Source organism: Typopeltis vanoorti, chromosome 1 (genome assembly GCF_054136105.1).
Source record: "Typopeltis vanoorti isolate ZY-2024b chromosome 1, IOZ_Tvanoo_1.0, whole genome shotgun sequence".
Classification (NCBI taxonomy): domain Eukaryota; kingdom Metazoa; phylum Arthropoda; class Arachnida; order Uropygi; family Thelyphonidae; genus Typopeltis; species Typopeltis vanoorti.
In genome coordinates this window covers 21956444-21969020 of record NC_143549.1, presented here as the reverse complement: position 1 = coordinate 21969020, position 12577 = coordinate 21956444, and the positions used below count along the sequence as shown (strand labels likewise).

General features: G+C 35.1%; 1 protein-coding gene across 1 annotated transcript in view; it reads left to right on the top strand.

Moving 5' to 3' along the window:
• LOC150109826 (RNA helicase Mov10l1-like) overlaps nt 1-12577 on the top strand; it is a 422682-nt gene that overhangs the window by 222266 nt on the left and 187839 nt on the right. Inside the window, exons 8-9 of the mRNA XM_090414598.1 lie at nt 4666-4731; nt 8295-8459. Coding sequence (XP_090270724.1) covers nt 4666-4731; nt 8295-8459 — 231 coding nt within the window. The remainder of the gene's footprint in view (nt 1-4665; nt 4732-8294; nt 8460-12577) is intronic.

The following is a 12577-nucleotide window of genomic DNA, read 5'->3' as shown; positions in this document are numbered from 1 at the left end:
GCGTTCAATAAAGTTGTTCTTCCACATTCATTCTTTCTTTTGCTTGCCTCATAACAATAAAAATATTTTGGATTGCCTTTAGCTTGCATGGCCAATTTCTTTTCAAACTCCAATTTAACTTTCTGCACATCACTCATTACTTTTCTGGCCTATGCTTTATATATTTCATAACTTTTCTCACTCTTATTCTCATGATATTCTTTCCACATCTTCTTCTTGTGGATCTCTTGCTTAATAATACTAGGGATACATTCAGATACTGCTTAATTTATGCACTTTTTCAAAAATCCCATACATTGCTAACATTTTTCAAATTCAGTAACTGATACCATAGGACCAAATATAGTATTCTCCGAAGTTGATCATAATTTCCAGCTTTGTAGTTCAGCATGTAACCTATTTTAATCAGAGCATCAATAAATTAGATACTTCCCATGAAAGTACAGCATGATCACTTTCAAAAATTGGTGGTAAAATAGCCATATTCTTGACAGAGACCAGACCCTTCCTGATGCAATGAACAAATCCAGCATTCTTTAACCTCGAGTTCCTTCGTTCACATGCTGCTTGAGAAAGTTGTCTCACAACAATTCAATAAATTCCTTTTCTTTCTTATCATGAAATTTCTCTTCTACCCAAATCAATGTTTGGAAAATTAAAGTCACCCACAATGATCATTTGTTTGGTACCCATAAGGCTAATTTGTTGATGCATTTCTTCGTACCCCTGCAACTGAGCCACCAAGTCTGTAGCAACACCCTATATATTTCATTCTGTTAACCTGCACTTCACACCAGATAGACTCAAACTCACTGCAACATGAGACATTGCTACCATCATTGTTTTCTTGTGTTTCTACCCTAACTGGACTTAAGTCATCTGATGTCATTAGGTGCATTCCTCCTCCTCTCCTATCTCTTCTGTCATTCCTAAAAATAGTATACCCATTACACTCAATCTGACTTATCATGTCTGATTCTGATAGCCAGGTTTCATAAATACCTTTCTTTTAGTGTTGCATGATGATCAGCATTCATTTTAGAAAGTATGGACTTTACAACCGTATTATAAATAACTATTTTGATTTCCCGACGTTTTGACCTTCATATCAAGGTCTGAAAAAATCCCAAGCATATGGAAGGCACATATTCTACCCACGGAATTTTTCTGTCTAAGAGTTAACTATAAACAGGACTGTAGATAATCCTAAATCTAATATAACAATTAGAAATATATACACGTTAGCACAAGAATAATGTTTAATTTGCCAAATATTTCGGTCTGAATATTACAGACCATCTTCAATGGCTACATAGGAATAGTTTTTAAAAAACAAAGTGGAATACAAACAATTGATCATTCATACATAGAACAAGCCGCTTGATGTCGTATCGCTAAGTATTAGATGAGTAAACATTTTTAAAACATAATTAAAGATATTAATTCAGAAATTCATATAATGAATTTTTAAGCAGTGTCAATTCCTTACATCCTCGTATAAAGTTTACCATGGAAATTGAAAAAGACAAGTTATCCTTTTTAGACGCCCTTCTCATCCGTTCACCTTTTGGTATTCTTACAACAACAGTTTAGAGAAAACCAACTTTCACAGGTCGTTATGTTCTCAAAGAATCTGCTCATCACCCTTGTCAAAAGACAGGAGTCACAAAATGTTTAATTCGACGAGCCAAAACTAACTGTTCAACTTCTCATTTATTACAGAAGGAACTTTCGATTATTAAACATCACATGAAACTAAATGATTTCTCCAAAAAGAGTACACAACATCTTTTCAATTCTTACAAACTAACACAGAACAACCAAGATTCAATACATCGAGTTCCAATTCCTAACATTTCCGGGATTTCGGAACCAATATCGAGAATTTTAAAGAAATATGATCTAACAGCCACTTATATGCTTATTAACAAATTATCCAACCATTTTGCTTCATCTAAAGATAAACGCTCAACCTTGTCTCTACCTGGTGTGTATCAGGTTCCTTGTAATTGTAATCTTTTTTACTTTGGACAAACTGGACATTCCATAGAAAAAAGAATTCAAGAGCATCAGTCATCAATTCAACACAACAAACCTCAGAAATCTGGATTAGCTCAGCATGGATTAGAAACAAACCACAACATCCTTTGGTCCAAGACTCTCCTCCTACACAGATGTCACTACAAATTTGAATGTTTATTTAAAGAAAGTGTAGAGGCCTTATTTCAACGTCCTAACTTGAATCGTAATGACTGTATATCTATATCAAAAATTTGGGAAAGTTTAATCAGGATAACACATTAAATTTTATTTATTTATTTATTTATTTATTTTTATCAGTCTAATGTTATTTAAGATCATTATATGAATTTCTGAATTAATATCTTTAAAAATGTTTACTCTTCTAATACTTAGCGATATGACATAACATGGCTCGTTCTATGTATGAATGATCAACTGTTCGTATTCCACTTTGATTTTTAAAAACTATTCCTATGTAGCCACTGAAGATGGTCTGTAGACCGAAATATTTGGCAAATTAAACGTTATTCTTGTGCTATATTTCTAATCATTATGTCACAAGTATCGTTAAAAAATCTAATATAACAATTGTAATGTTAAAAATAGGACATCATTGTTACTGTAAGAAAACTATCTATAAGAAAGAATGTTTCTCTCATGTTATCTTAAATGGAATTTAGCTTTGATGTAGTTTCTAAATAATCAATTAATTTGTAATTTTATCTGTTTTTTTTTTTTTTTTTTTTTTGCTAGAGGTCATGCCAGTAGAATAACCAGTGATCAAATCATTGTTTCTTTTGCTTACTGTGTGAAATGTAACTCAGCTTGTCCTTGTATATTTGTATATACTCCAGATGATGACCTTAATATGAAGGGCTAAACGTCAGGAAATTAAAATAGTTATTTATAACACGGTTGTAAAGTCCATAATTCTAAAATGAATTTCACTAATAGCAGCAATCTTAGGCCACATAGTATTCAATAAAGCAATGAACTAAACCCGTTTATTTCTAATGTGGCATTTGTGTATAGACATAATAAATTACCACCTAGTCTATTCTTATAATTAGATTCTTTGCTAATAAAAAGCAAAGAAGTTAGCTACATTATAGTTTCATGCCATGATCTTCTACTGAAAAAAAGTATGAGGTGGATTCCAAAAGTTTTTGGCTTGACATACGAAGTTCACCAATTTTAAAACACCATGCATGACAGACAGCAGCATCTATGGGGAGCTTAGTGTACTAGTTTCAACTTTCTACTACCTGCACCATTCAGTCAGAGACACTCGTTTGACTAACATGTGGCACACACCTGTAATGCTAAAAATTGAGTACCATACTGTGATAGATTTTCACCAAAGAAGACTTTCTCCAAGTGCGCTCAAAAAGCGATTTATGGTGTTTATGGGGAATCTTTTCTTTCATATTCCACTGTGAAGGAATGGGTTAAACAGTTTCATCTAGGAAGAGAGAGAGAGAGAGAGCATCGAAGATGATTGGCCTGCGAAAGTGATTACTGAGGAACTGCTCAATGAAATATCAGCAAGGTTTGAGCTTTCTATAACAACCATCTTTCACATCATTCACATGAAGCTTCACATAATGAAGGTCAGTGTAAGGTGGGTGCTCTGACTTCTCTCTTCAATTTGGGAGCATTATGTGACCTGTCTCTGTAAGTTTTTAGAGATTTGCCAAGGGAATCAGAGAAAAATGCTGGACTCTGTTTTCACCATGGATGAAACCATGGTCTTTATGATCCTCTTTCCAAAAGAGAATCCATGGACTGGTGCAAACCAGGTGAAGCACCACTGAGAAAAGCCAAGGTCACTTAGTCCACCAAGAAGATCATTGTAACAGTCTTTATCGGGAATTCTCTTAATTCACTAAAAGGAATACCACTATGAATGCAGAATAGTATGCTACACTCCTGCACAAACTTCATGACATCATAAAGGAGAAGAGTCAAGAATGCTGAGTCATAGTGTTTGCCTGCTTCACAACAATGCTCTAGTCCAGTGTTTCTCAAACTTCATATATCTGTGTTCCCCCTTATCAAAATAATAATAATAATAATAATAAATTAATTAATAAAATAAAATAAGTATATTTCATTGTCTATCTTATTTGAATTTAGATGTACTGCTCTAGTCCATACAGCTATTGTTGTGAAGGCTGCAGTGAAGGACTGTGACTTCCCAGAGATAGATCTAGTGCCTATTGAGTACTACCTTTTCTCAAAACTAAAGAAAGACCTTCACGGAAGAAAATTTGCAAATGATAGTGAGGTGAAAGATGGCCAATTTTAGGCCATTTTTGCAGGCTAAACTACAGACTATTTTTTCAAGGGCATAGAAATGTTAATTCAGAGATGTGAAAAGTGAGTTGAAGTAAAGGGAGATTATGTTGAAAAGTGGCACAGTTGTTTTCTTTCTATACCTCTAAACGTTAGTCAGGCCAGAAACTTATGGAACCACCCTCATAGCATATTTGTTTCACAAATATGTGCTGTGAATATTTACTTTACAAATACTGTTTATTATTTCATTCAAATTTGAACCTTAAAACAAATGATACTTAATTTATATTAAAATCAGAAATTTATATTTTTAGCTTTAATTTTATAACATTTTAATTTTCCTAGGCAGGACAAGCAATTGAGCCTGAGTGTTTATTACCTGTGGGGCTTGCAGCTGTAGGAGGTGGTCAGGTAAATGCCAAAATTTAAATTTTAAATAACTATTAAAATCTCAAAGACAATTTTTATAAATTGGTGCATGTGTTTATAAATTTACACATTGATTACATGACTTTAAATTTTTCAGGAAATGGCAATGTTACATTGCCATCTTCTGGGAACATAAAACTATAATATGTGAATTCAGCACTAACAACGAGAAATGAGGCTGATGAAGTCAACTGCAGTTGGTACTGGAGTTCTAAAGTTGCCCCTATCAGGCTAAATTGAGTTATCTTGGCTATTGGGCTGATGTTCTTAGGATGCAATCTTTCCCAATTTGAGGCAGTCTTATGCACCCAAATTTGTTGATGTTTGGGAAGTTTTAAGAACTGAGGCTGATTCCAGGAATAATTTTTCATACTTATATTTGTTGCAGCTGCGTATTCTGTGGTGGTATCTATAGCATGGTCAGCAAGTCCTGAGTGGTTGTATTGGTGAAACTGGATGGTCTTTGGGTTTGAATAGTCTGATATTAGCTGCCCTTCCTATTTGGCCATAGTAGGACGGTTTACAACTCTAAAGGACCTGGTATACTCCGGGTGCCAAAGGCCAGCCATATTGTAGCTGGTCTTTGGCGGAGCAGATAAGGGATGCCAATTTCTTATATGGGTTGTAACATGTAGTCAGGTCATATTTTTTTAGGATTTTTGTTAGCTCTTGAGATGTGCCCCAGATATAAGGAATGATGATAGATTTAGCGTATTTAATTATGAAGGGAGGAGAGGAGGGGGTTGTGATTAACTGCTTTTAATATTTTCTGGATTTTTTTGGGGGGTTATAGTCATTAGCTAAGAAGGTGTTAAGGATATGGTTAAGTTCAATAGTTAGGGCATTGTTATCTGAACAGATTAATTTAGCCCTGTTATATAGGGTTTTGATAATCCCATATTGTGAGGGGGGGGGGATTGATTGCTGGTGAATGTATCTACCTGTATGGGTTGGTTTTCTGTAAACAGAGAAAGCCAGGGAATCCATCAGGCTGGTGTATAATGAGAATGTCTAGGTGCATGCGACTGCCCCAAATTTGGGAAGCTTGCATCCTAAGAACATCAGCTCAACAGCCAAGACAACCCAATTTAGCCCACTAGGGGACATCTTTAGGACTCTAGAACTAATTTCAGTTGCCTCATTTGCTCGTTGTTAGTGCCTGCATGCACATATCATAGTTTTATGTTCCCAGAAGATGGCAGTGTAACATTGCCGAAATATAGAAAAGTACTGATTAAAGTGTTTTAATTAATATTTTATAATATGTTGTCATTTCCTGAAAAATTTAAAGTCATGTGTAACCAACGTATAAGTTCTACAAGAATTATGATCATCCACAGAGATTCTATCACACATAAGACCTGCCACTACAGCATTAAAGTTGAAGATTTGAAGACAACTGAATTGTTTGACCTTCTTAAAATGCTGCTGGGGGATAATAATGTGATCCCAAACTGTGTAAACTTAAAACACCGTTTCACGTCACCGAAGGCTCTCCTCATTTATAGCTGCACTAGCTTCACTCTTCTACATGAAAAAATTGCCACCACCTGTGTTCCCTTGGCCCACCAATGAAGCTATTTGTGCATTAAAGGAAGAACTTGCCGCTATGCTGAACAATGAGCTTTGGACAATCCTCTCCGATGTCTCGAGCATTTCAGCAGAGAAAGAATTTAATAAAATACGATGTCGGCACATTAAAAAATTTGAAAGTCTAAAAAAGAACTCTGCCTCTGAACCTAAACTTCCGCTCAACCTGGTAGTAAGCCTATCTTCCGTTACCCTGAAGCACTCAGCGCACTTGCACATGGTCACAACTTCACCTTAGCTCTGACCCCCCCCACACACACGAATATATATGGACTACCAAAATCCATAAGCAGAATGTGCCATTATGTCCCATTGATTCTCCCACATACAAATTAGCCAAACATTTAGGCAAAGTGCTCATGCATTATACTGGCAACAGACCACACATAAAAAAACTCAGCCTACTTTAAAGCCAGTATAGAAAACCTCTCACTCCAACACACTGACATAATGGTCAGTTTTGATGTTTCCTCCTTATTCACAAATGTCCCACTCAAAGATACCTTAGATCTCATCCAAACCAAATTTCTTCCTGACATTTCAGCCCTATTTCAGTTCACCATGAACTCAGGCTATTTCGTTTGGCAAGGAAAATTCTACAAACAGATAGAGGGGACAGCCATGGGTTCTCCACTCTCTCCAGCCCTGGCCATCTTTTTTAAGGAGACCTTTGAAGGAAAAGCCTTAAACTCAGCCCCACAAAAACCCACTGTTTGGCTACTCTACTTTGATGTGTTGACTATTTGGCCACATGGCTTAGATACACTCCACAACTTCTTAACACAGTTAAACAATCAACAACCAAGAATCCAGTTCACCTTGGAAAAGGAAAACAACAACAGTCTCCCTTTCCTAGACACTCTGATTACATGCAAGCCTGATGGATCCCTGGCTTTCTCTGTTTACAGAAAACCATATTATACATTTACCAGCAATCACACCACCACCACCCCTCACAACAATATGGGATTATAAAAACTCTATATAACAGGGCTAAATTAATCTGTTCAGATAACAGTGCCCTAACTATTGGACTTAACCATATCCTTAACACCTTCTTAGCCAATGGCTCCAACCCCCCAATAATCCAGAAAATATTAAAACCAGTTAACCACAAACCCCCTTCTGCCCTTCAAAACAGAGATTACACTAAATCTATCACCATTCCTCATATCCAGGGCATGTCTGAAAAGCTAACAAAAATCCTAAAAAAATATGACCTGACTACCTGTTACAACCCATATAAGAAATTGGCATCCCTTATCCTCTCCACCAAAGACCAGCCATTTCCCCTAGACCAACTTGGAGTACAATACTAGTCCCTTGCAGTTGTAAACTGTCATACTACGGTCAAACAGGAAGGACAGGTAATATCAAGATATCCAAACACAAAGACTACATCCAGTTTCACCAATACAGCCACTCAAGATTTGCTGACCATGGTCTAAATACCCACCAAAGAATATGCTGGAAGAAAGCCACTTTACTACGCCACAGCAAATATAAGTATGAAAGATTATTCCTGGAATTGATCTCAGCTCTTAAAAATTTCATAAACCTCAACAAATTTGGATGCATGAGACTGCCCGAAATTTTTGGAAGCTTGCATTATAAGAACATCAGCCCAACAGCCAAAATAACCCAATTTAACCTGCTTGGGGGCATCTTTAGGACTCTAGTACCAACTTCAGTTGTCTTCATCAGCCTCATTTCTCTTTATTAGTGCCTGCATGCACATATCATAATTTTATGTTCCCAGAAAATGGCAATGTAACATTGCGAAATATAGGTTCTCTGATTAATTTTTTTAATTACTATTTTAGTATATATTGTCATTTCCTGAAAATTTTAAAGTCCGGTGCATGTGTATTTATGTTATATATAATTTTACTTATGATTTATTACAATATTTGATTGTAATACTCTGATCTATATTACTCAATATGGCATTGCAGATTGTCTTGGCTGGTGATCCCTTGCAGCTTGGTCCAGTTGTTCAGTCTGCATTTGCAAAAGATTATGGCTTAGAATTATCATTTTTAGAAAGGTTAATGCGCTTTCCTATTTATCAGCGCAATGTTGACAAATTTTCTGATCATGGTAATTATGATCCACTTCTGGTATGTATAGTTTTTTGTTACTCTAACTTATAGTTTAATTTATAAAGTTTACTGTAACAATTAGTAACAATTATTATGATGTGAATTTCTTTATAGAGAAATACACTTTTAATTTTTTCCTGTTTGGATTAATTGAATAAAATTTATACTGCAGGCTCTATGAAAATAAATGATCCAGTGCTTAATTATTCATGTCTTTTTTTTTTGTAAATCTGCAGCATTTCATTTTGGAGGTCTAATGTAGTATTAACTGCACTAAGAAAGGATTGAAAACTATTTCCAATATTTCATCTCAGTCACTGAGCCATCTTCAGGGTGATGGTAATTATGAAAATCAAATATTCTTCCTTATGTTACACTCATTCTCTCACACAGAAGCAACACAATACTCAAACACGAGGCATTGATTCCAGAGTCCTATCTTGGTGGTGCATCCTCTATGGACATTTGTAGGAGGCCTAGGATGTAAATTGAGATCTCTGACAATTAATGTTTTCCATATAAAGTTTTTTTTGCACCCATATTTGTTCAAATTCAGTTTAGTTTTTCTTCTGATATCTTAACTCTCATTTCAACAGAAAAGAGATTTAAGATACAAGAAGGAAAATGTTTCTTTAAGGCTATTAAGGTCATTCAAGGGAATATGAGTAAACAGTGAGGGATGTCAAAGTTTAACATTTTTCCTTCTGTTATCTTAGAACTCGTTTTCTCTGCCATCAGTTCTGGTTCTCCATGGGTTCCCCACTTCTCACCCCACTTGCCAATCTTACATGGAAAATTTTGAAAAATGAGCCATAGACTTTGCCGCCACCCCTCCTCAAATCTTCTATCTGGCTAAGTTATGTGATCTTTATTTGACCTCATGGCCTAGACACATTAGACTCCTTCCTCTTTCACCTTAATAGTCTACGTCTGAGAATCCAGTTTATGATGGAAAAGGAAAATAATAGTTTACTCTTCCTAGACATCCTAATGATATACCTTCTGAATTATAACCTCTCCTTTACTATATACAGAACACCCATTCATGCAGGCAGATACATCCACACTTTCCCACCACCATCCTTCTTGACAGTATGGCATTATTAAAACTATGAAAATCAAATATTATTGAAACTAACCAATAGAGCCTACAACTCTTTAACAGAACTCAACTATATACACAACACCTTCCGATCCAATCAATACAATTCTTACAGAATTAAAAAAAAAATGATCAGTCCTCCCCATCCCTTCAGAAAGATTTCAGAAATGCCATCATCAACCCTTATGTCCAAAGTACATCAGAAAAAATAGCTAGCTCTTTAAAAATAATCTTCTACACAGATTTGAAGCACCACTTTCTGGAAACTTGCTACCTTTATCTGTTATACTAAAGATAAACTCCCTTCTCTCTCACTGCTTGGAGTATCCTGTTCCTACAGGTTGGAACAGGATACTTTAAAATCATTTTTAAAATACATGTGTAATCAAGAACTGAAACACTTCATCTTTTGAATTAGTTCAGGTAAAATGTATATATTTGTGTATATATATATATATATATATATATATCATATCTGGATGGGTGTCTTAAATGTGGTGTCCTTTCTCCCTAAACCACCCTATTCCAGTTTGTAAATATTATTATGCTATCATCATTCCATCAACCGATGTATCCAACTTATCTAAGAAAGAAAGAATATTTACAACTTTTTAAACAAAACAGAAATTAGGAAACTCACCGATCAATAAAATATTACTTTCACTATATAAGAATAAAAATATTATGCAAATCTAATTAAAATATAAGTAAATAATACAAAATAATACTTTGATATGGTACAAAGTGCCTTAGACGATAGAAATATAAGATCTGATAATGTTGGAGTCTTGACAAGTAACAGACTGATTTGGAGGAAAATTGTAGATAGGAAGTTAGTAATGATGTAATTTTTTCATGTAGTACTGTCATATCCTGTACACCCCTTGAGGGTACATGGCAGGAATTTGAGGATGATGATGATAATGTAAATAATACATTAAAAAAAACTATATTTTGTGAAATTTATCTTGCACTACATTTACTTTTCATATATCAGTATCAATGCACTATCAAATTTCAAATTTCTAGCGAATAACATTTTCAGCAAATTTTTTCCATGATCAATAGTTTGCACAATGAATTTTTCTGTGATAAATTCCCCCCCCCCCCCAGTGATTTTTGCTCACGTTGAATTTTTCTACGATGAATTTTTCACACAGTGAATTTTCCTCATGATGAATTGTCTGTTAATCAAATAAACATTTATGCTGTTTAATATGAGTCTCAGAATAGGGAAGATTCTGCTGGAATGGAAGGAATGTGTGCTAATTCCATTGCACAAGGGTTGTGCACAGACCGATGTATCTAACTATTGACTGATTAGTATCTCAGAAATAGTGTTGAAGATTTTGGAAAAATTGGTTAGGACTCACATTCAGAAATGGGTTAACAGTGAATCTCTACTTTGCAATGAACAACATGGGTTTACTAAGGGAAGGTCATGTTTTAGTAACTTGCTCACATTCTGCAACAATGTTACCATCGAACTAGACAAGGAGAATGGATACACCATGATACTTGTGGATTTCTACAAATTTTGTTAAGGATCAGAGGGCATTCATGGAAGCTGAGAATGAAGGCTGCTAAGAAAGGGGGTGATGGCTAGATTTTTCTCTCATAGGGTGGTGTGTGATTGGGTTATAGAATATTAGCATGGATAAGAGGATGGCTGACTGACAGATATCAAAAAGTGGTATATGGGGAATGTGAGTCTGCAAGATTTAACTAGTGGTGTACCACAAGGATCAGTGCTTGGTCCACTGTTATTCAATCTGTATATTAATGATATTGGGAAGGATTTGACAAGCGATATATACAGCTATTTGCTGCTGATGCAAAGATAGGTAGGGTAATCAGGAATGCTGCTGATATGCTGTACTTGCAGAATGATTTTGAATAGGCTGGAATTGGGCATGGGAGAATGGGTGTCAGTAAATGTAAAGTCATTCACTTTGGCATGATTAGATATCCAATGTTGTATTATATTGGTGGGATGAGGCTAGGGATCTTGGAGTGTTAATAGATAGTAAGATGAAGTTCAGGGGCAGGGGCCATGTGGGAAAGATTGCAAATACAACTCAAAAAATAATTGCAATGCTGAAATGAACGTTCATGTTCACGTGTAAAGATAGGGATGTTATTTTTTTTCTCTTTACAAGGCCTTGTTAAGACCTCACTTGGACTATTGTGCGCATGTCTGGTCTCCTGGTTTCTGCTGTGATTCTGATATATTGGGGAGATAGAGAGTGAAAAGGAGAGTGTTAAAAGTGATATCAAGATTGTGGAATACTGATTATGAAGACAGATTGAGAATTTGTAGACTGCAGACACTAGCAAACAGGAGGAAGAGGGGTGATATGATTGAGACTTACAAACTTCTAAAGGGTCATACAGGATTTCAATTTATGGAGGATGGTCACAGGATGAGAAAGCATTCATGGAAGCTGAGAATGAAGGCTGCTAAGAAAGGGGTGATGGCTAGATTTTTCTCTCATAGGGTGGTGTGTGATTGAAATGGATTGCCATTGGATGTTGTGAATGCAAGCAATGTGAACGAATTCAAGAACAAGTATGATAGCCGATATGAGTGTGTAGTATGTGACCTCCCTCGATGAGTCCTGGAGGTCTCTCTTAATAATAATAATAATAATAATAAGCTCACATAAAATATTATTTGATTAGTTTAATTTCGCCTAAGTATCAAAAACATCTTCAGTACATTAAAAAGCTAATTAAACAGTAACTGAAAATTCCAAAGGCACTACCTAAGTAGCTAATATAAGATAACTATAAAAAGATCATTAAATTTCCTAACTTATTAAAGAAGATAAATAAAATGATATACATATATTGTATATATTATTTAATATTTAATGACTAGAACACCAAGAATTAAAAAAATAAAAGTAGATTTTATTCACACAACTAATTTGGTCTTTCACAGACATCTTCAGGTGCATAAAACATAGAAATAACCATACAGGAACTAGCTCTAAACAGTACAAAAAAGCGTTAGCAAATAACTGTTAAGGTT